Source organism: Bufo bufo, chromosome 2 (assembly GCF_905171765.1).
Source record: "Bufo bufo chromosome 2, aBufBuf1.1, whole genome shotgun sequence".
Classification (NCBI taxonomy): Eukaryota; Metazoa; Chordata; class Amphibia; order Anura; family Bufonidae; genus Bufo; species Bufo bufo.
The window spans coordinates 411,819,361-411,844,607 of NC_053390.1; the positions used below are offsets into that span (position 1 = coordinate 411,819,361).

General features: G+C 42.6%; 1 protein-coding gene across 1 annotated transcript in view; it reads left to right on the forward strand.

The window, feature by feature from the left end:
• Positions 1–8,907, forward strand: part of SHB (SH2 domain containing adaptor protein B) — a 181,177-nt gene extending 172,270 nt beyond the window's left edge. Inside the window, exon 6 of the mRNA XM_040417278.1 lies at positions 8,136–8,907. Within this exon, the coding sequence (XP_040273212.1) occupies positions 8,136–8,319 (184 nt within the window). The 3' untranslated portion in view covers positions 8,320–8,907. The remainder of the gene's footprint in view (positions 1–8,135) is intronic.
• Positions 8,908–25,247: the final 16,340 nt, after the last annotated feature.

The following is a 25,247-nucleotide window of genomic DNA, read 5'->3' on the forward strand; positions in this document are numbered from 1 at the left end:
GGCCTTGGGGTCCATTCACACATCCGCAAAATGGGTCCACTTCCGTTCCGCAAAACAGGTGCTGACCCAGTCATTTTCAATGGGGCTGAAACGTGCTGTCCACATCTGCATTTGTGGATCCGCACTTCCGTTCCGCAAAAAAATAGAACTTGTCCTATTCTTGCGGACAAGAAAAGGCACTTTCTATGAGAGTGCCGGCGATGTGCGGTCCGCAAAATGCGGAATGCACATTGCCGATGTCTGTGTTTTGTGGATCCACAAAACATACGGACGTGTGAATGGACCCTTAAACTGAATAGATATTAATATTTAAATACTTTTATGTATGTAGACCTGACAAATGGAAGAAGGAAACAATTATGAGATCCAAACAATTGTCAGAAAGCTCCTTTCCACCTTCTAATGCAATGACTTAAAGGTCCGGCTCAGCAAAGCATGCATGTAAATGGGAGATTTGGCTGTCCATTGATGTCCATAACCAGCTTTAGGCTGTCGGATAACTCATTTGCTTAGTATATAGCTGGATTATCCCTGTAATGACAGTAAAGGAGGAGAAAGCCAACTTGGTATCAGTTTATCTATGGCAGTCCCCATCTCAGACTGTGGTATTAATCAGATTTTTCTAAAAAAAAATACCATCTCTTCAGTATCTGGTTCTGTCTTCACGCCTAAACTACATGGCTGACCTACGTTACGTCCTACACTCCGTATTATATGCTGTTTTCTTCTATGCAAGTACATACTTTTCACTTTGTTGTGCAGTGAAGAAGGTGAAGGATCCTTTTAATATTTAAGTTATTAGTCCTCTCCTATATAAGCACCGTTAATTGCAACCTTTGCCATGGACAGCTCAGTGGACCATTAAAATGCCATCACTGGTGCCATTTAAAGAAACTCGTCTCACTTGTTAATGACTATACACCATGATTAAAGCTAAATGAGAAGGCTCCCTAAATAGCACAATAATTATACATGTCAGATACAGGTTCTTTTCATTAGTACTCCAGAGTAAATAAAGACGTCTGGGAAAGCCAAGATAAAATACCCAGAGGAACCTATTTGAAGACCAGTATAGAGGCTTGTAAGTGTATGGATATTCTGGTAGTACAGTACATCTCTATTTTCTCATCTTTTTATGTTTTTAGTGATCTGCTGGCACATTATCTTGTTTGCACTCAGTGGCAGGGATGCACACATTTCCATAATAGCTAGTTGTTGCTGCCAGCAGAATATTTTCCACAAATTAGGTCTATTCCGCCAATTGGATGCAGTGACTAACGTTTCTGTCGAGCCGTGACATATGATGCATCACCACACTTCTCATCAAGCTGTAAAGAGATTTTTTATTTTTTCCCACATTTGTTAATTCCTTTGTACTTACACTTTAGTCTGTGGCTGAGAACCATGTACAATATGACAGCTCTTTGTTACGAGACCAAATTACTAATATCTTTAAGATCCGCTAAATATTCAGCAGTGAATGTCTGAATTCAGGAGAGTGTTGGAATCAAAATATCAGTAACGTTTTGCTGCCTGAGGTTTTTCATGATAACATTAGATGTCCGGAGGTCTCCAGATGTTGATCTGCAGTCATTCTTTACAGTAGAGTCAGTTTACTTTCCGGAATATATACTGTTCAATAGCTAAACCCAGTGGCCATGGATACAACATGGTTCCCCACATGGGGAGAGCAAATAGTGGCCAATGGGATAGAGAAAGGCGCTCATAGGGTGAGTAAGTTCAGCAAATCAAATTTCTACTGAAAGAAATGGTTTGCTCACCTATTGCGGTTGCATCAATTGGACGCAACTGCAATGAAGGTCACGTATGGAGGAGTAACGGTTGGTACAGCCTAGATTCGTCCGATCGCCTTGGGCAGGGGCCACCCTGCCACTCGGGTAACGGTATGAAAAAAACGCTAAACTTTACGTAAAGGGGACTCTAGCACCCCGAAACGCGTTGTCTCACGAATAAATGGAATACTGCTGAAACCGAAACATTGCCTACGACCGGTTGTTTTGTGCGCCCTCTGTGGTCCATACGCTCTACGTAAAGTTTAGTGTTTTTTTCTTCATACCACATGGGGAGAGACAGAACCAGGACTATATACTGTTTCCTCTGCCAAGGCGATTAGAGTATTACCAAAATGTCAGGTGCTCATCTGTGCAGTAGCAGTGCCACTCATATTGGGGGTTGCCATCCTGGATCATTGGCAGTTTTTAGGCAACAGCCTTCAGCTATGGGAAGTGAATATTTTTGTAAAATAGGGAAGACCACTATAGATGTCCATGTGAAAACGGTGGGCTGAAGTTTGTAACTTGTCATTTAAACTCACCCGTTCATAATATACTTTGACACATAGCATATACATATTACACAATGTCTAATAACTCCACCGGGCTCAAGGCAAGCCAGTATGAAGATCCCTGTTAGATCCCTGTAGCATCTTATTCCCCTCTCCTAGCTATCTAATGTGTATGGCCAGTCTTAGGGTGAATTCACACATGGTAGATTTACTGTAGAAATATCTGTAACCGACAGCCAGTGCAATTTGTCTCGGCAGCAAGGACATGGATTTCTGTAAGCCCTGACAATCATTGAAAATTCTGCAACAAATCTGCCATATCTGAAACTGTATAGAAGCAGCACAATGTTCCTTTCTGCTGTGCATATGCTATTTAGTGTTAATAATAAAGCTAAGATTTTCAGGCTGAATTAACTGGCCCCTACAGAATACCACTACAAGACTGGGGTATGAATCCTTACAATTCATGGACTAGCCTTTAAAGGGGTGGTCTCACTTCAGCAAATGGCATTTATCATGTAGGAGGAAGTTAATACAAGGCACTTACTAATGTATTGTGATTGTCCATATTGCCTCCTTTTACTGGCTGGATTCATTTTTCCATCACATTATACACTGCTTGTTTCCATGGTTACAATCACCCTGCAATCCATCTTCGGTGGCCGTGCTTGCACACTATAGGAAAGAGCGCTAGCCTTTGTGAGCTCCCATAGTCCTGGCCACTAGAGTAACCAGTGCTTTTTTCTATAGTGTGGCTGCACAGCCACCGATGCTGGATTGCATGGTGGTCATAACCATGGAAACAAGCAGTGTATAATGTGATGGAAAAATGAATCCAGCCAGCAAAGGAAGCAATATGGATAATAACAATACATTAGTAAGTGGCTTGTATTCACTTTCTCTACATGATAAATGAATACATGATTACTGAAGCGAGACAACCCCTTTAATGTTCATGTATCTGACTTTGTAGGTTCACAGATGGCACCATTGCTTAGTGTGTGGTAATTGAGGTGTTGCCATTCGAGTCATTGCTGGATGCATTCTACATCTTGTGTCTGCTATTTTAGATAACATTGTCTGTGCACGGGAGGCTTCTATCCCAGTTCTGTGTCATCGCGTGCTGTAATTACAGTCATTGTTTCCTGATTCGGATACTGCTTTCTTACAATAGGCATGCATATTTGTGAGGATAATAGGAAATTCAATAACCAAGCAACAAATCTAGGATACAGGAGTGACACTCTGCATGTAACTGCACCTAATAAATAACCGTCCACTCTGCTATGATTCTGGATTGCAGCCGTTTCAGCAGCCTTCGTCTTCAGTGCTCTATAAATCGTCCTGTTTTTTACTGCCAGTATTTGATAGTTTTTGTGGCATTCTTTTATGCCTGCTATGGTTTAGTGTTAATTCCGATACCCCATAAACATTGTGTGGGGCATGGGTTACATCGGAGAGTCTGGTCATTGCTTATGTGCGTCCTTCTTGCTGAAAAATAGATCTGTATGTCACCGAAGATTTTTTTTTTTTTTTAGATTCTATAAGTACAATCATCTGTTCCCAGTAAATAGTCGCTTCATCCTGAGCGAGAAAAGTGTCAGTCCCCATGATCGCTATTTTCTCAAATATCTCCAATTTACACACATGAGAATAAGTATATTTTTATGAGATATAGGCTTCAAATGTCCTTAGTTTAACTGAAGCCATATTACACATCCTGACAGTATTCAGATCCAAGCATCTTTAGGCCTCATGCACACGACAGTTGTTTTTATCGGTCCGCAAAATGGGTTTCGTTGTTCCGTAATCCGTTTCCGTTTTTGTTTCCGTGTGTCTTCCTTTATTTTTGGAGGACCACCAGACATAGAGGAATGTAAAAAAAGTCTAAGACAGGTTTGCCATGCAAATGATAGGAAAAAAACGGACGCGGATGACAATCTTGTGTGCCTCCGCATATTTTTGGCGGTCCCATTGACTTGAATGGGTCCGCAAACCGTTTTCCGCTAAAATAATAGGACAGGTTATATTTTTTTGACGGACTGGAATCACGGACGCGCATGGCAACGGTGCATTAGCAGAGTTTTCAACAGACCCATTGAAAATCAATAGGTCCGCAGAAAATCACGAAAAATGGACACTGAATAAAACAACGGTCGTGTGCATGAGGCCTTACTAGGACCCGCTTCTCAATCTTGTTAAAGGTGTTCTTGAGTGAGGGCACTCTTTTAAAAAAAATTAAAAAATATATATATAATATATAAAAATCCAAAAAGCAGGCAGTACTCCAAAGTAAAGGTGAAAAAATATGCAAGACTTTATTCACCCATAGCTTGAGAAAGGCTTATACTGAGCTGAAACGTTGCCTTGTCACATGGGTGAATAAAGTCTTGCATATTTTTTCACCTTTACCTTGGAGTGCTGCCTGCTTTTTGGATTTTTCATATTGGGTAAGCTGTAGCCCGTTTGGGCTGTGCACCCACTTTTTTCCTTTTTTTTGTTTTACTTTTCCGGTGCTGCCATCTTTTCATTGTGTGTGTGTGTGTGTGTGTGTATATGTATATATATATATATATATATATGTGTGTGTGTGTGTAATTAATTAATATATATATATATATAATATTACACGCACATACATAGTCAGGTCCATAAATATTGGGACATCGATACAATTCTAACATTTTTGGCTCTATACACCACCACAATGGATTTGAAATGAAACGAACAAGATGTGCTTTAACTGCAGACCGTCAGCTTTAATTTGAGGGTATTTACATCCAAATCAGGTGAACGGTGCAGGAATTACAGCAGTTTGCATATGTGCCTCCCACTTGTTAAGGGACCAAAAGTAATGGGACGATTGGCTTCTCAGCTGTTCCATGGCCAGGTGTGTGTTATTACTTCATTATCCAAATTACATTGAGCAGATACAAGGTCCAGAGTTCATTTCAAGTGTGCTATTTGCATTTGGAATCTGCTGTCAACTCTCAAGATGAGATCCAAAGAGCTGTCACTATCAGTGAAGCAAGCCAACATTAGGCTGAAAAAACAAAACAACCCCATCAGAAAGATAGCAAAAACATTAGGTGTGGCCAAAACAACTGTTTCGAAAATTCTTAAAAAGAAGCAACACACCGGTGAGCTCAGCAACACCAAAAGACCACAGAAAACAACTGTGGTGGATGACCGAAAAAATTATTTCCCTGGTGAAGAAAACACCCTTCACAACAGTTGGCCAGATCAAGAACACTCTCCAGGAGGTAGGTGTATGTGTGTCAAAGTCAACAATCAAGAGAAGACTTCACCAGAGTGAATACAGAGGGTTCACCACAAGATGTAAACCATTGCTGAGCCTCAAAAACAGGAAGGCCAGATTAGAGTTTGCCAAACGACATCTAAAAAAGCCTTCACAGTTCTGGAACAACATCCAATGGACAGATGAGACAAAGATCAACTTGTACCAGAGTGATGGGAAGAGAAGAGTATGGAGAAGGAAAGGTACTGCTCATGATCCTAAGCATACCACCTCATCAGTGAAGCATGGTGGTGGTAGTGTCATGGCGTGGGCATGTATGGCTGCCAATGCAACTGGTTCTCTTTTTATTTATTGATGATGTGACTGCTGACAAAAGCAGCAGGATGAATTCTGAAGTGTTTCGGGCAATATTATCTGCTCCTATTCAGCCAAATGCTTCAGAACTCATTGGACGGCGCTTCACAGTGCAGATGGACAATGACCCAAAGCATACTGCAAAAGCAACCAAAGAGTTTTTTAAGGGAAAGAAGTGGAATGTTATGCAATGGCCAAGTCAATCAGCTGACCTGAATCCGATTGAGCATGCATTTCACTTGCTGAAGACAAAACTGAAGGGAAAATGCCCCAAGAACAAGCAGGAACTGAAGACAGTTGCAGTAGAGGCCTGGCAGAGCATCACCAGGGATGAAACCCAGCGTCTGGTGATGTCTATGCGTTCCAGACTTCAGGCTGTAATTGACTGCAAAGGATTTGCAACCAAGTATTGAAAAGTTTAAAGTTTGATTTATGATTATTATTCTGTCCCATTACTTTTGGTCCCTTAACAAGTGGGAGGCACATATGCAACCTGTTGTAATTTCTACACCATTCACCTGATTTGGATTTAAATAACCTCAAATGAAAGCTGACAGTCTGCAGTTAAAGCACATCTTCTTTGTTTAATTTCACTGGCCCTCTGCTTCCAGCACCAACCAAGCTAGCTTCCTTCTCCATGTCTACAAGAATATCACTGCTGGCACCTAATCAATGGTGTCAACCTTGAAATAGGCAACAGGGTTGGACTGGGAAGTTAAAGTGGCCCTGGAAAAAAATAAGTGGCTCCATGTTGTAGGAGATGTCCAGATTGACAGAAGGCAGAGCAATACAAGTAAGTGGGTCAGCAATACCATAGCTCAAAATACTGTGCCATTAGAACCGTATACCACAGTGCAGAACAATATATTGCCCCAAAAGGTGCCCCTATCTGGTGCCTATCAATAGCAACCATTTTCTGTCATCCTCCTCCAGTTGTTTCTGATTAGAATATGGTGCAGGCTTAGGAGGTGAGATGCAGGCCACAGCAGTTGAATTCAGGAGGGCATGTGGGGTCGCTGGCTGGGTACATGTTTACCGGATTCTCACAGCATTAAAGGGGTTGTCTCATCTTAGATAATGGGGGCATATCGCTAGTACTTGCCCCCATTGTCTGATAGGTGCGGGTCCCACCTTTATCGAGAACAGAGCCCTGAAAGTGGTGAAGGATGCACTGTGCATGCACAGCCACTCTCCATTCATTTCTATGGGGCTGCCGAAAATAGCCGAGCTGTGGCTGGTCATTTGCAGTGCGTACTCACTTTTATGGGGAGAGCGCTTGGTGGTGGCCGGACTGGAGTCCTCCAGCCACTACTTTGCTGGGCTCCGTTCTCGATACAGGTGCAAGTCTCAGCGGTGGGACCCTCACCTATAAGACAATGGGGGCATATCACTAGGATCTGAGATGAGACAACCACTTTAATTACTGCTGAGAGCTCATTATGTACCCGGCCAGTGCAGAGAGGAAGGCATGGGTGACCCCCCTGGGCATCAGCCCACTGGGAAATTTCCCTGGAAGGTCTCTGGCCAATCCACCCCTTGTAGCAGGAAGCATTCTCTCTTTACCCCACTCCCTTCAGTGTGGCCAAAAGGAATTGTACATTTTTGGTGCAAAAATGAAACCACAAAAAGAAATGTCTGACATACCTAGACTGCATGAAATATAGCCTTTATCATTGTGGGCACAATTGAGGAATTTATCATGGAGGTAAAATTTGAAGTCCTTTTTTGAAGCCAGAATTCTGGAGTGAAGACATGGTAAATCAGGGAAATGTTCACTTTTATGGCTTGTAAATGTTAGAATCCTATGACACTATTGATAAAGTGTGTGTACCTGAAATACCTGAGCTCTGTCATCCTGAACTATGCAAAAGATGTTCAGTTTTTGAAAGAAGTTCATCTAAGGCTGGTTTCACATTGTCATTTAAAATCTTCCTGTCCTCTGTCGAAACAGCCTGCCGAAATTTATTATAACCGTCATAGCTGAAAAGGGCCGGAGCACCGCCAGGCCCTATTGACAATAATGGGACCTAGCAGGGATCCGGCCTAGTGCTGGGATTCGTTTGGACAAAAAAAGAAAAACTTTTTTGCAGCTTTTTTTTTTATTTGTCTGATGACAATGAACTCCGGCAGGCTGTTCCTTGTCATGCATGTATTTGCATGTATATTAATCTTATTGAGTATGTGGATTTAAAGATGTTTCCTCTGTTCTATTTACAGGAGCAGCCAAGGATTTATGCACATGAAACTGTCAAAAGCCAAAGAAAAATATATATTGGGTCAGAACAGTCCTCCTTTTGACAGCGTCCCTGAAGTCATCCATTTCTACACCACCAGGAAACTTCCTATAAAAGGAGCTGAACATTTATCACTCCTCTACCCTGTAGCCGTGCGGACCCTTTAGAGTGCAGACGGCCAGAACCACCCCCTTCCTGTGGACAGGGGACTGTGAAGAAGCGCAAGTACAGCACATCTGCACTACAAATCAGCAGGGTACTGCAGAGGGACAATTTAAGCACTGACATTGTGAATCGTCAATTACAGGCACTCACAATATGTACGATGTTGCACTACGGCTTTCATAAAGGACACTGCTTTTGTTTTGAGAAGGGCCAGGGGGAAACTGCAAAACGTTTAGTAGGTTTTCAGTGGTGTAAAACACCTGTTCTTTTGCTAAATATTTGATGCAATGCTCATCTGGGGGTAGAAGTGCAAGTCAAAAAAAAACATACGGAAAGTTGAAATATAAACTAGTATATATGCTCAGAAAGATAGGGGAGTCTATTGCTTCCCTCCTTCATAGCATGAAACTGGTTCTTTTAGGCTATAGTGCCTGTTATAGAAGTCAAAATTGGGAGAGTTTTCCTTCATTTGTTTGCCTTGTACTCTTTATACCTCATGGCAGTGATGCTATGGGTTTCTTGAACATAACATGTCAACAATGGTCAACTATTTCTATTAAACTACAAAAGCTAATCTGAAATTAAACGTTCTATTTCCAACCATATCGGTCAATTCTCAACCAACTGTGGGAAAAAAAGACGTGTTGATGGTACAAAGATCTTAGATGCCTCAAATCGTAACTGTAGACCTCCACTAATCCGATGACTCAAATTCCTTAACACTGACGGCCTCTTCAAATAGGGAATGCAGATTTTCATATGAAAGGATGCCCTGTGGAGGTTTCGGTGCCATCACCTTACAACCAAGTTTCAGAATCCAAAAATCTCATTTTCTGTGGTACCTAGAGCCTTGCATGGAGGCCCTGGCCTGCTCTGACATTATATCTAGTAATACTTGTCTGTTGGAGCAATAATCTGTTTTTCACTTGTGACATCTAATAGTAGGATCCATCATTGAGCTAAGTCACATTTTGGTTAATTATTTATGAATAGGGTATGTAAATAAGGAAAAAATAGCAGTTTAATATATAATTATATTTTTGACCCCATTTTTTGGTACAGAGAGAGCGTTGTTGTGCACCTTTTTACAGTCAGAGGCCTTAAAAGGCAGTGTTAGCGTTAACCATGTTTAGTGTTTGTACAGTGTGACTGTCCTTTAGCGAGGAAGCATTACTCAAATGTTCTAGGTTTAAAGACAAAATCAGGGTATTGTTATTTTTGACTGTTAGCTTGTGAAGCCTGTTTCCCTCCTATCTAGTTTAAAAAAAAAAAACTCTACAGTATTAGGGTTCCAACCTTCTCTTTAATAAAAATTGATCTTCAGCATGTGGAAGTGAAAATTTGTCTGTTCAACTGTTGTCATCAGTTTGTTGAATTTCTTTGTGCAATACAGTATATGCTTTCTAAGCTATGTTTTTGTGTCTCTGACTTTTACTGGTGATTGTGAAGAATGATAAAGCTTCTAAGATCATCACCAGGAGATGGCTTTTAATTGATATCTGAAGCTCAATGGTTTATTCATGTTTTAATGCAAAAGCTATTCACTTATGCCTCTGGATTTGCACCTCATTACCCCTGAATTCTAATGCAAATTGGGTTCCGATTTGCAAGGAACTTTGTCTAAGAGGTCAGCCCTGAAAAAATATACAAGTGTCCTGATGTGAATGAGAGAAAATGAGAAATCCCTTTGCGGGGAAGCAGGCCTGTCTGACATCTGACATTTAATTACTAGCCTCTCCAGCAAGACACCCAAATTATACCACTTCAGTGATTTCTATAGACATAACTGACAGGGACCATACAGCATCGCCGACTTTAAGCCATCAAGAAAGGCAATCTCAAACCTTGAACAAAAGCAACATTTATTTATAAAGGCTATGGAGAATCCTTGATGTGCTATGTCAGAACTATGACACTCCAAATCCTAATATATGGAGGGAAGTGGAGTTGGGATGGGGGTGTCTTAAGTAAATGAATTGCATTCGTTTGATTTTTGATTTTTTTTGTAAAGAACGAGCAGGCACAACCACCCTCCATATCATACTTTTGATAAATTACGAACCATGCATTATAAAGTATTAGGCCTCTTTCACACTTGCGTTGTTGGGATCCGGCATGCACTTCCGTTGCCGGAGGTGCCTGCCGGATCCGGAAAAACGCAAGTGTACTGAAAGCATTTGAAGACGGAACCGTCTTCCAAATGCTTTCAGTGTTACTATGGCACCCAGGACGCTATTAAAGTCCTGGTTGCCATAGTAGGAGCGGGGAGCGGGGGAGCGGTATACTTACAGTCCGTGCGGCTCCCCGGGCGCTCCAGAATGACGTCAGAGCGCCCCATGCGCATGGATGACGTGATCACATGGATCACGTGATCCATGCGCTTGGGGCGCCCTGACGTCACTCTGGAGCGCCCGGGGAGCCGCACGGACGGTAAGTACACTGCTCCCCCGCTCCCCACTACACTTACCATGGCTGTCAGGACTTTAGCGTCCCGGCAGCCATGGTAACCACTCTGAAAAAGCTAAATGTCGGCTCCGGCAATGCGCCGAAACGACGTTTAGCTTAAGGCCGGATCCGGATCAATGACTTCCAATGGGCATTAATTCCGGATCCGGCCTTGCGGCAAGTGTTCCGGATTTTTGGCCGGAGCAAAAAGCGCAGCATGCTGCGGTATTTTCTCCGGCCAACAAACGTTCCGTACCGGAACTGAAGACATCCTGATGCATCCTGAACGGATTACTCTCCATTCAGAATGCATTAGGATAATCCTGATCAGGATTCTTCCGGCATAGAGCCCCGACGACGGAACTCTATGCCGGAAGACAAGAACGCAGGTGTGAAAGAGCCCTTAGCATGCTCGATATACAGAAATTCCCCAATCTGTTTGCAAAACCGGGCTTTCACAACAAATTAAATTTGTATGGAAAAATGATAAAACATTACTATATGTTTCGATGTTACGTAGTGATTTTTATACACTGTGCTTGGAGCATATGATATCCTACTGTATGAGTTTGTAAGCTTTGATATAAGTCTCTCACACAGGCAAATAACAGCATAAAGTGCGTGAAATATCTGGGTTACAAAACAATAATAGTAGAAAAATGTCAAACTAAACTTTCTAGGTTTCATGTCAGTCTAAGTTATGAGCTACAAAGTTAACCGAATTAACTAACAAATCTCAACCTTTTAAAAAAAAAACATTGGGAGAATTTCTAAAGTAATTTGAGACTGTTTTACGGTGCATGGCACACAACACATTTGCAACATTTCTGTCCAATTTTGAACAGTCGTAAGAAAAGTGAGCATAGCCAACAAATTTATGACTGATCTATGATTACTAAAGGCAGAAAATAGTACACATGTTAACACAAATTTACGCCTTCTCATTTTCTTTCCGTATGACAGGCCAAGATGCACCGAATAAAACTAATTGTAGTAATGCACACCATCATTTTAACTACTACTACTATGTCACTATTGGCATTACATACCATATGCATCTCTAGGGCAGGGATCAGCAACCTTTTGGCCCTCGAGGTGTTCTGAAACTACAACTCCCAGAGTGCTCCATCCACTTCTATGATAGTTAGAAGAATAGCCGAGCATGTTTGCATGCTGAGAGTTGTAGTGTCACAGCAGCTGGCGTGCCGAAGGTTGCTGATCCCTGCTCTAGGGCTACATGTCAGGGACTATTTTCTGTGTAAGAGAGGAAGGGGCTAACCATTTCATTGCATGATTAGCTACTACTCACCCATAGAAGGGGAATAATTTCCTTTTAGAGAAGCATATGTGAGTAAAATAAAATAGTTCTAGATTTGTGGGATAACCTCTTTAAATAATGGCATGCTGACTGCTTGCAGCTACTTGCTGCATACTGTTACACATTGAACTCAATAATACAACAGTATACAGCTGACAGCTGTTTCTCTCCTATGTTTATTTCATTGGAGAAAATGGAACAGCCTCAGACACAAACATGCCAATCCCTCTTTTTGCTTATATTTGCTACAGTCAGGAGGGCCCTATATACATATAACTGGCTAACACCTCTCCCCCATCATGTTCGGACTTTTATTTCTCCATTTCTGCCATCTTTAGTCTACACCTAACATTTTCTTTTTCAAGGTAATTGTGATGTCAATAGAGGCACTATACATACAGTTGCATAAAAAAAGTATGTGAACCCTTTGGAATTATATGGATTTCTGCAGAAATTGGTCATAAAATGTAATCTGATCTTCATCTAAGTCACAACAATAGACAATCACAGTCTGCTTAAACTAATAAAACACAAATAATTAAATGTTACCATGTTTTTATTGAACACATCATGTAAACATTCACAGTGCAGGTGGAAAAAGTATGTGAACCCCTAGACTAATGACATCTCCAAGAGTTAATTGGAGTGAGGTGTCGGCCAACTGGAGTCCAATCAATGAGATGAGATTGGAGGTGTTGGTTACAGCTGCCCTGCCCTTTAAAAAACACACACCAGTTCTGGGTTTGCTTTTCACAAGAAGCATTGCCTGATGTGAATGATGCCTTGCACAAAAGAGCTCTCTGAAGACCTACGATTAAGAATTGTTGACTTGCATAAAGCTAGAAAGGGTTATAAAAGTATCTCCAAAAGCCTTGCTGTTCATCAGTCCACGGTAAGACAAATTGTCTATAAATGGAGAAAGTTCAGGACTGCTGCTACTCTCTCTAGGAGTGTCCGTCCTGTAAAGATAACTGCAAGAGCACAGCGCAGACTGCTCAATGAGGTGAAGAAGAATCCTAGAGTGTCAACTAAAGACTTACAAAAGTCTCTGGCATATGCTAACATCCCTGTTAGCGAATCTACGATACGTAAAACACTAAACAAGAATGGATTTCACAGATACCACAGAGGAAGCCACTGCTGTCCAAAAAAAACCATTGCTGCACGTTTACAGTTTGCACAAGAGCACCTGGATGTTCCACAGCAGTACTGGCAAAATATTCTGTGGACAGATGAAACCAAAGTTGAGTTGTTTGGAAGAAACACACAACACTATGTGTGGAGAAAAAGAGGCACAGCACACCAACATCAAAACATCATCCCAACTGTGAAGTATGGCGGTGGGGGCATCATGGTTTGGGGCTGCTTTGCTGCGTCAGGGCCTGGACGGATTGTTATCATCGAATGAAAAATGAATTCCCAAGTTTATCAAGACATTTTGCAGGAGAACTTAAGGCCATCTGTCCACCAGCTGAAGCTCAACAGAAGATGGAAGTTGCAACAGGACAACGACCCAAAGCATAGAAGTAAATCAACAACAGAATGGCTTAAACAGAAGAAAATACGCCTTCTGGAGTGGCCCAGTCAGAGTCCTGACCTCAACCCGAATGAGATGCTGTGGCGTGACCTCAAGAAAGCGATTCACACCAGACATTCCAAGAATATTGCTGAACTGAAACAGTTCTGTAAAGAGGAATGGTCAAGAATTACTCCTGACCGTTGTGCACGTCTGATCTGCAACTACAGGAAATGTTTGGTTGAAGTTATTGCTGCCAAAGGAGGTTCAACCAGTTATTAAATCCAAGGGGTCACATACTTTTTCCACCTGCACTGTGAATGTTTACATGGTGTGTTCAATAAAAACATGGTAACATTTAATTCTTTGTGTGTTATTAGTTTAAGCAGACTGTGATTGTCTATTGTTGTGACATAGATGAAGATCAGATCACATTTTGTGACCAATTTGTGCAGAAATCCATATCATTCCAAAGGGTTCACATACTTTTTCTTGCAACTGTATATGATCTTGGTGGATTTTCCACAGCTGAGGTTCGTGGTGTCATTCACATACAGAAATATTTAATTGTTAAGCAGGTTGCAACTTCAAGTCTGGAGCTTCACGTAGGCAGGGGTGCACCACCAATGAGGCCAGGTGAGGCGATCACCTCAAGCAGCACCAGGTAGGGGCAAGAGGGGTGCAGCAGAAGGGCCATCGGCAATGAGCGCTTTCATTGTGGCAAAGGGATTCGGTTAAGAAATTGGCAAGGGGGGGGGGCATTTCAGTTTTCGCCTCAGGCAGCAGAAAGGCTAGGTGCACCCCTGCACGTAGGGTGTCTTCATATGTGGCAGATTTTGTTGCAGAAAATTTCCTGCAACTGGAAATCTGTTCATTTTTATGGGGATGTTTTGGCAGGAAGCACATGGATTTCTACAAACCTCATTCAGGTGAAGAACTGAATTTCAGTTGCAGAAAATTTTCTCCAAGAAAATTTGGCATATGTGAGGTTACTTTTTGTATTGCTTTTCATTGATTTTTAACTTTATCGAGTGACACCTGCAGTGTACAAGATTGAAAACAAGTGAACTTTTTTTTTTGGTGTCCGCCTCCAGAGCGGAATGGTGACTGAACAGAGGCAAACTGATGCATTCTGAGCGGATCCTTTTCCATTCAAAATGCATTAGGGCAAAACTGATCTGTTTTGGACCGCTTGTGAGAGCCCTGAACGGATCTCAGAAACGGAAAGTCAAAACGCCAGTGTGAAAGTAACCTAAGGCCTCTTTCACATGTAAATGAATCACGGACGGTCTCAATGGACAGCACATGTAAAACTATGAACCAGACACAGATGCCATTCATGGTTTTTACGGATCGTTAGTAGGAGATGCTCTGAAACAAGTATTCAGCCTATCGGGTTCTGTGGAAGGCAAAGAACAGACACATCAACCAAACATGGGTCCTTCATGGACATCTTCACAGTTGTACCACTGGCCCTCTTGTTACGGGTGTCATCACAGACATGATTGTGTGCAAAAGGCCTAAGAGGATAGAATCAGCGCTGTAAAAATGTGCATCACGCCAAAGATTCCTGGTGCTCAGGTGACACCTGTGTCTTTGCCATCTGACTGCTTTTCTATCCTTCGAAATCTGTGGGTTTAGTTTAAAGCTAGCAGCCTGAAATCCTAATGAAAAATAATTCAAGCATGAATGACCTCTAAATTGCAATTTTTATTGGACTTTCAAGCTTGCACAAAAACACCTGCCTGCGTTTTTCCATCAAGCACAGCTTTGCTTGTACGCAGGTGTCTGTCAAGATAGCTTGGCTAATTATTTTGACACCTGTAGAAAGGAACAAATCCCTCTAACACCCACTGTCTGCCAGTCAATGAATAATGGAACTGTATCATTAAGTACTATACACAACTGAGAACTTGTAGGCTACATAGTTATTTTTGCTTGTCCTGCAATACATAACACTGCTTACCCGAAAAAGGAAGTTTTAATCAAGCCTTTTTTAAAAGTTAAAAGATTTTTTTTCTTTTTTTTTCCAAAAATTATTTTTCTAAGCCTCACCCTGCTCTTCCTCTGATTGTGGATGTTTCCTTCTTGTCAAAATGCTTGAGTTTCCTTGAACAGTTAACAATTGGAGACTTCTTGCTCACTGAGATTACCGCCAACCACTTGCCAAGTTATTTGGATTAAGATCGTATTAAAGTGAACTAATGGCAAGGCAATAGTATGGCCGCACAACTGGAGTAAATTTACTCCCAGAAACAAAGTATCTAGTGATTAAGCAGGATAATTATTACCATTGTCCTTGATTCTGAAAAATACCATGAAACCATTAAATTTATAAGTAATCTGTAAAAGCTGAAGAAAAAAAAATACGCCAATATACACATATATAACTATATGCAGGCTGGGCTATATTAACCACTAGGCACTTCATGTCCAAAGCCTAGGGTGCCTCCTTATGGGGAGCACTCCTTTAACCTGTAGAGGACCCTCGCCCTACATGTACGGCGCTGGTGGACGTGACTTGGGGACCAGCGTCATACATGTACAGTGGGCTGATAGGACGGGTGCAGGAGCTGCGCCCGCCCAGTCAGCGGTATGGACCCGGCAGTCACTGACAGCCAGGCCCCTGCTGCATACATCGGTGAAAACACAGATGCCGGCGTATTAACCACTTGTTTGCCACGGTCAAAGCTGAGGGTTCGCGGAGGGTACGAGTGCCCTCCGCATCTCCATCGGGTCTCCGCGCTGCAGTGGTGGGGACATGATGTCAGAGAAGCACTGGGGCTTGCCTTCTACAGAAGCCTGTCAGATCCAGCCCTTAGGCAGTGTCTCGCAGGCTGTCAGAATAAAAGCTGACAGCCAGTGCATTACAATACAGGTTGAATTGTAATGCATTGCAGAGGGGATCAGACCCCAGAAGTAGAATTCCCAGAGTGGGACAAAAAATAAAATAAAAAAGTCCCAAAATTGTGAAAAAAATACATATTGAGTATTGCCGGATTCGTAACGACTGGCTATATAAAAATATCACATGATCCACCCCCTCACCTGAACGGCGTAGAAAAAATGAAAACTGTGCTGAAACAATAATTTTTTGACGCCTTACATCACAAAAAGTGCAATACCAAGCTTCAGTGATGGCCAGTTTGCAGTGTTCGCCAACGAACACATGAGGGCTGCCATCTTAACTCACAAGTCCGGCGATGCACAGGTAATCCCTTACCTGTGCCTGCGCCGCGAGCCGGTCTGAAACAAATGCGGTCACCGAGAGCAGGCAGTTCCGAGAACAGCTGCCGGGGGCCTTCATCTCGGAACTGCCTGCTCCCGGTGACCGCATTTGTTTCAGACCGGCTCCCGACGCAGGCACAGGTAAGGGCTTACCTGTGCATCATAGTAACATAGTACATAAGGCCGAAAAAAGACATTTGTCCATCCAGTTTGGCCTGTTATCCTGCAAGTTGATCCAGAGGAAGGCAAAAAACCCTGTGAGGTAGAAGCCAATTTTCTCCACTTTAGGGGAATAAAAAATTCCTTCCCGACTCCAATCATGCAATCAGAATAACTCCCTGGATCAACGACCCCTCTCTAGTAGCTATAGCCTGTAATATTATTAAGCTCCAGAAATACGTCCAGGCCCCTCTTGAATTCCTTTATTGTACTCACCATCACCACCTCCTCAGGCAGAGAGTTCCATAGTCTCACTGCTCTTACCGTAAAGAATCCTCTTCTATGTTTGTGTACAAACCTTCTTTCCTCCAGACGCAGAGGATGTCCCCTCGTCACAGTCCTGGGGATAAATAGCTGATGGGATAGATCTCTGTACTGACCCCTGATATATTTATACATATTAATTAGATCTCCCTTCAGTCGTCTTTTTTCTAAAGTGAATAACCCTAATTTTGATAATCTTTCAGGGTACTGTAGTTGCCCCATTCCAGTTATTACTTTAGTTGCCCTCCTCTGAACCCTCTCCAGCTCTTCTATGTCTGCCTTGTTTACAGGAGCCCAGAACTGTACACAGTACTCCATGTGTGGTCTGACTAGCGATTTGTAAAGTGGTAGGACTATGTTCATATCACGGGAATCTATGCCCCTTCTGATGCAACCCATTATCTTGTTGGCCTTGGCAGCAGCTGCCTGACACTGGTTTTTGCTGCTTAGTTTGCTGTTTATTAAAATTCCTAGATCCTTTTCCATGTCGGTGTTACCGAGTGTTTTACCATTTAGTATGTACGGGTGACTTGCATTTTTCCTTCCCATGTGCATAACTTTACATTTATCAGTGTTAAACCTCATCTGCCACTTATCTGCCCAAGCCTCCAATCTATCCAGATCCCTCTGTAGTAGTATACTGTCCTCATCATTGTAAATTACTTTACACAGTTTAGTGTCATCTGCGAAAATTGATACTTTACTATGCAAGCCTTCTACAAGATCATTAATAAATATATTGAAGAGAATAGGGCCCAATACTGACCCCTGAGGTACTCCACTAGTGACAGTGACCCAATCTGAGTGTGTACCGTTAATAACCACCCTCTGTTTTCTATCACTCAGCCAGTTACTTACCCACATACAGATGTTTTCTCCCAGTCCGAGCATTCTCATTTTATATACTAACCTTTTATGTGGTACAGTGTCAAATGCTTTGGAGAAGTCCAGATATACAACATCCATTGATTCGCCGCTGTCAAGTCTAGAACTTACCTCCTCATAGAAACTGATTAAATTAGTCTGACATGACCGATCCCTCACGAAGCCATGCTGATATGGCGTTATTTGCTTATTTCCGTTGAGATGCTCTAATATAGCATCTCTCAGAAAACCTTCAAACAGTTTACCCACAACAGATGTTAAACTTACCGGCCTATAGTTTCCAGGCTCTGTTTTTGGCCCCTTTTTGAATATTGGCACCACATATGCCACGCGCCAATCCTGTGGGACATTCCCTGTCAGTATAGAGTCTGCAAATATCAGAAATAAGGGTCTGGCTATGACATTACTTAATTCCTTTAGGATACGGGGGTGTATGTCATCCGGTCCTGGCGATTTGTCTATTTTAATCTTTTTAGGTCGCTGATGTACTTCTTCCTGGGTCAGACAGGACACTTTTAATGGGGAATTTATTTTTGCATTCTGCATGTCATCTGACAATTTATTTTCCTCAGTGAATACATTGGAGAAAAAAATATTTAACAGCTTCGGTTTCTCCTCGTCGCTCTCTGCGACTCCCCCCTCATTACTCTTTAAAGGGCCAACACCTTCAGATTTATACTTTTTAATATTTATATAATTGAAGAACATTTTAGGGTTAGTTTTACTCTCTTTGGCAATTAATCTCTCGGTCTCTAGTTTGGCCGCTTTTATTTGTTTTTTACATGTTCTATTTTTTTCCTTATAGTTTTTCAGTGCTTCCGTGCTACCCTCCTGTTTTAGTGTTTTATATGCTTTCTTTTTGTCATTTATTGCTTTCTTTACAGTTCTATTTATCCACATTGGTTTCTTTTTGTTCCTTAACCTTTTATTACCATACGGAATGTACCTCTCACAATGAGATTTTAGGATGTTTTTAAAGATATCCCATTTTGTGTCTGTATTTGTGAGGACTTTGTCCCAGTTAGTTTGGCCTATGGCCTCTTAGTTGGCTAAATTTAGCTTTTTTGAAGTTTGGTATTTTTGTTCCTCCCTGTAGAAACGCTCTTTTGAATGATAATTGGAAGGTTATTACTTTATGGTCACTATTTCCCAGGTGTCCCCCAACCTGCACGTCTGTTGTTCTGTCAGGTCTATTGGTTAATACTAAGTCCAGTATGGCCGTCCCTCTAGTCGGGTCCTGAACCAGTTGGGAGAGGTAATTGTCTTTGGTTATTGCCAAGAACCTGTTTCCCTTATGAGATATAAAAGTTTCAGTTTCCCAGTCTATATCTGGGTAGTTGAAGTCCCCCATAATAACCACCTCATTATGATTTGCCACCTCGTCTATCTCGTTTAGTAGTAGATTTTCTGTGGACTCTGGTATATTAGGTGGTTTATAGTAAACTCCGATTAGTAATTTATTGTTGTTTTTAGCTCCATGTATCTCTACCCACAGTGACTCCACATGTTCATGTCCCTCACTTATATCTTCTCGGACTGTGGGCTTTAGACAGGACTTTATATAAAGGCAGACCCCTCCCCCTCTCCGGTTTTGACGATCCTTTCTAAACAGACTGTTATCTTGTCCATTAACTGCCCAGTCATAGCTATCATCCAGCCATGTCTCAGTTATTCCCACTATGTCATAGTCCTCCTCACACATCACTAATTCCAGTTCACCAGTTTTATTAGTCAGGCTTCTGGCATTAGTATACATACATTTGAGAGGTTTATGTATATTTTTTACCCTACACCTTTCCTTCTGAACTGTTCTAGTCCCTCCTTCCATTCCTCCCCCATTCTTATTACCTTGCCCCCGGTCTCTATCTGCACTATCTTCCCCTCCTATAACGTAATTACCCTCCCCCCCAGTCCCTAGTTTAAACACTCCTCCAACCTTCTAGCCATCTTTCTCCCCAGCACAGCTGCCCCTTCCCCATTGAGGTGCAGCCCGTCCCTACAATAGAGCCTGTAGCCGATAGAAAAATCGGCCCAGTTCTCCAGGAACCCAAACCCCTCCTTCCTACACCAGTTCTTGAGCCACTTGTTAATCTCCCTAATCTCCCATTGCCTTTCTTGTGTGGCTCGTGGTACAGGCAGTATTTCAGAAAATTTCAGCTTTTGACCTAAATCCCTGAAATCATTTTTAAGGACTCTCCACCTACCTCTAACTTTGTCATTGGTTCTGATATGGACCATGACCGCTGGATCGTCTCCAGCCCCTCCCAGTAATCTGTCAACCCGATCCGCGATGTGTCGAACTCTAGCGCCAGGAAGACAGCACACTGTTCGGCGATCACGGTCTTTGTGACAGATTTCCCTATCTGTTCCCCTAATAATGGAGTCTCCCACTACCAGCACCTGTCTGGCCTGCCCTGCTCTCCTGGTTCCCTGCTTACTGGAGCTGACATTCCCCTGACTGGCAGAGGAAGTGTCTGGCTGCAGCAGTGCCGTCCCCGGACTGACATCCCCCTCATCTGCCAAACGTGCAAACTTGTTGGGGTGTGTCAGATCAGGGCTAGCCTCCCTGGCACTCTTCCCTCTACCCTGCTTTCTAACTTTTACCCAGCTAGCTACCTCACTTTCCTCAGCCTCCTCTCTGTCACCCTCCCCCTCATCTACCCCAAAGAGTGCTTGCTCGGTGAGAAGCAAACTCTTTTGCAAATTATCAATGCCTCTCAGTGTTGCAACTTGCCCATTTAGAGACTCGATCTGCGATTCCAAATGGGTAATTTGCTCACATCTAGAACAAAGATATACACCCTTGAACTCCTGTTCCAGGACTGCATACATCATGCAAGATGTGCACTGGACTGCGTTGTAAATTGTGCAACACATACTAAATAAGGATTACAACAGTAAAAAAGTAAAACAGTATAAATGATTTAGATTTAGACCCTGTCTGCTGTAGTCGAAGGACCACGTAAAATTAAGCCAACAACACACAAGGAAATTATATCCAACCTTAGTTTCCAAACTCCTTTTCTAGAACTCCTTGTTTGTTCGTTGGCGAACACTGCAAACTGGCCATCACTGCCAAGCTTATGCCCCCCAAAATAGTACCAATCAAACCGTCACCTCATCCCCCCAAAAATGAGCCCCTAAATAAAACAATCTGGCAAAAAAATTTAAAAAAAAACTATGGCTCTCAGAATATGGAGACACTAAAACATGATAATTTTTTTTTGTTTCAAAAAATTTTATTGTGTAAAACTTAAATAAAAAAGTATACATATTAGGCTACTTTCACACTAGCGTTCTGCTGTCCGCTCGTGAGCTCCGTTTGAAGGGGCTCACGAGCGGAGCAGAACGCTTCCGTCCAGCCCTGATGCAGTCTGAATGGATGCGGATCCGCTCAGACTGCATCAGTCTGGCGGCGTTCAGCCTCTGCTCGCCTCCGCACGGCCAGGCGGACAGCTGAACGCTGCTTGCAGCGTTCGGGTGTCCGCCTGGCCGTGCGGAGGCGAGCGGATCCGTCCAGACTTACAATGTAAGTCAATGGGAACGGATCCGCTTGAAGATGACACCATATGGCTCAATCTTCAAGCGGATCCGTCCCCCATTGACTTTACATTGAAAGTCTGAACGGATCCGCTCAGGCTACTTTCGCACTTAGAAATTTTTCTAAGTTATTAATGCAGACGGATCCGTACTGAACGGAGCCTCCGTCTGCATTAATATGATCGGATCCGTTCAGAACGGATCCGATCAAGCGCAAGTGTGAAAGTAGCCTTAGCTATTGCTGCGTCAGTAACGACCTACTGTATAAAAAATATCACATACTCTAACCCCTCTGAACACCGTAAAAATAAAAAAATAACTGTCAAAGAAGCCATTTTTTGTCACCTTACATCACAAAAAGTGTAATACCAAGCGATCAAAAAGTCATACGCACCCCAAAATAGTACCAATCAAACAGTCATCTCATCCCGCAAAAAATGATACCATACCTAAGACAGTCGCCCAAAAAAAAAAAAAAAAATGGCTTTCAGAATATGGAGTCACATGATGACGTAGACACAGTACGTCACGCTCTCCACCCTCCCCGCGGCTCGGCTACCCCGCTATCCTGATCCTTTTGGCGTCTCCGTGGCTGTTCCTGCCTCTATGGATTCTATGGACGTGGGGTGTGTGTTGCTCCCCTAGCCCCTGACTCCGCTTGCACTTCATCGGTGTTCGTGTCTCCAGCTTCGCTCGATCCTCCTGCCTTCCCCACTGCACCTCTGTGACTTACCTTGCTGGGATCATCTGGACTGAAGGGCTGTTGGATGGCACCTTGGAGCTTTGCCTTGTTCTCCCTCGTGGTTCTGAGACTTCGTTTTCATCTGCTTCTTGGCTGGCGGGGCGAAGCATAGTCGGCTGGTCCCCAATGCACCTGGGACCTCTGTTTTTTTTTTTACTGCCGGTGCACCTCCTGATTCTCCAGCCCTGGTCATTGATAGCGCTTTTCCTCCTCTGGGTGGGCCTGTTCCATCTCTCGTGCTTTGACCCTGGGGGCAGGGGTTGTTTGCGGTGGCCATAGGAGTTTGGTTGGCCGCTTCGCCTGGTTTGCATACTAGGCTCTTCTGTAACAGCCTCCAACCCCTCTCTCAGCGAATCCTGGGATCGAGGGGTCTCCCTCTGGATGCTCAGGTGGGACCTCTGTGGACACTTGGATCGCCAGGGAGCGGAAAAGCTGATGAGATCGTTCCTTTTTGCCCCCTCTGCCTCCCCTATGTCCTTTCCCTCCTATGTTCCTGTATTCCCTCCTAGTATATTAGAGCATACCTAACCTATATCCTATATGGCTTATTGTTGAAAGAGAAAAGAGAGGTGGATATAAATGTAAAATAAAATACAAATATAAAAGGAACAAAGCACAAAAAAAAAATTAGGAAATAAAAAGGGGGAGAGGAACATAAAGCAAAGGGGAAGAAAAAAAAAGAGAAGCAGGGAAATAGAAGGAAGAAAAGGGAAAGGAAAAAGAGAAACAGGAACGGGGAATGGCTCCAAAAGCTAGTAGGCGCTCGGCAGACCTCTCCGGTCAGAAACTGGGCACAAAAACCTTTGAAGCGACAAAAATAGATCAGTTCCTGAGGTCTCCAAGGGTTAATACGAGGGGTGGACAAAAGGACATTGGCACCAAAAAAAAATGATAATTCTGAGGTGACTGAAATAGAACCACAAAAAGTCTCTGGACACTCTCAAGAGGAAGAGGGTACAGAGGGAGAAGATATGCCTAGTGTCAATTCCTCTCCGCTAAAAGAAATATTGCTAGCGTTCAAACAAAAGGGGGATTTAATACAGGGCATTACAACCCAACTCGGGTCTATCCAAGTTGATGTGGGATTAATCAGAGATGATTTGTCAAAAATCCGAGACAGAGTTAACAATGTGGAGAGCTCTATGGCTCTGATACAGAATGAATCCCAAAAAACAAACTCTGAAATATCCACACTGAAGATAGTTTAACCTTCTGAAGAAAAAGGTGGCGGATTTTGAGGATAGATCACGAAGATACAACGTGAGAATAATGGGGGTTCCAGAGGGCGTCGAAGATAAGAATCCTACTCAATTTATACAGATGTTAATCCTTGAGAATTTTGGGAGGGATTCGTTTTCCCCATTGTTTATGATAGAAAGAGCTCATCGGGCCCCAGGTCGTAAACCAATCCCTGGGAGACAACCCCGGACATTCCTTGTTAAGTTCCTGGCTATAAGGGACAGAGATATGTTACTGAGAAAGGCGAGGGAATGCTCACCGGTCGTATACAATGGAAATAGATTGGAAAAGAGACGCACATTTATGATGGTAAAAAAGAAGCTAAGAGAAAGGGATATTAAATACTCCCTTATGTTCCCAGCAAGACTTCGGATTATTTTTAACGATACAACCCTATTTTTTGATACTCTGGACAAAGCTGTGGACTGGCTCGAACGAAATTATATGTGACTTAATTGTTTTAGGATTTGTTGGGAACAATAATTGCTAGAGGGGGTTTATACCCTCAATCCTTTTTTCCGCTACTTAGTGGGGAGGTGCCGAGTAGGGGGGAGTGTGGGAGGGATGGTCATAGGAGAGAAATCTGCTACAATATGTGGTGGATTACCTGTATGGGGGGCAGGGTTTGGTGGGCTGTGGTGCGTCTTTTTTTTTATTTATTTATTTATTTATTTTAATTCTCTACACTTAACCGCTTCCTATAATGTCTATTAGAATTCTTGCCTGGAACGTATGGGGTCTGGGGAATAGAAGAAAGAGACAAGCCGTTTTTGATCTGACACGGATTCATCTCCCAGCAATAGTATGTTTGTTGGAAACGCATCTCACTGGGGAGACCTCCAGGGCGGTCGACAGGGGATGGGCTGCGCACACGTATCATTCTACTCTTTCTAGTTATTCTAGGGGTGTTACCGTTTTTATACATAGAGGGATTGATTTTGTGTGCGAGGCATCCTCAGTCGACCAGCAGGGGAGATTTGTCTTTCTATATTGTAAGTTGATGGGGAAGATATGCATTTTGGCCTTTGTCTACAGTCGTGGCCAAATGTTTTGAGAATGACAAAAATATTGGAAATTGGAAAAGTTGCTGCTTAAGTTTTTATAATAGCAATTTGCATATACTCCAGAATGTTATGAAGAGTGATCAGATGAATTGCATAGTCCTTCTTTGCCATGAAAATTAACTTAATCTCAAAAAAAACTTTCCACTGCATTTCATTGCTGTCATTAAAGGACCTGCTGAGATCATTTCAGTAATCGTCTTGTTAACTCAGGTGAGAATGTTGACGAGCACAAGGCTGGAGATCAGGATGGATGGATGTCAGGCTGATTAGGTTAAAATGGCAGACTTGACCTGTTAAAAGGAGGGTGATGCTTGAAATCATTGTTATTTCATTGTTAACCATGGTGACCTGCAAAGAAACGCGTGCAGCCATCATTGCGTTGCATAAAAATGGCTTTACAGGCAAGGATATTGTGGCTACTAAGATTGCACCTCAATCAACAATTTATAGGATCATCAAGAACTTCAAGG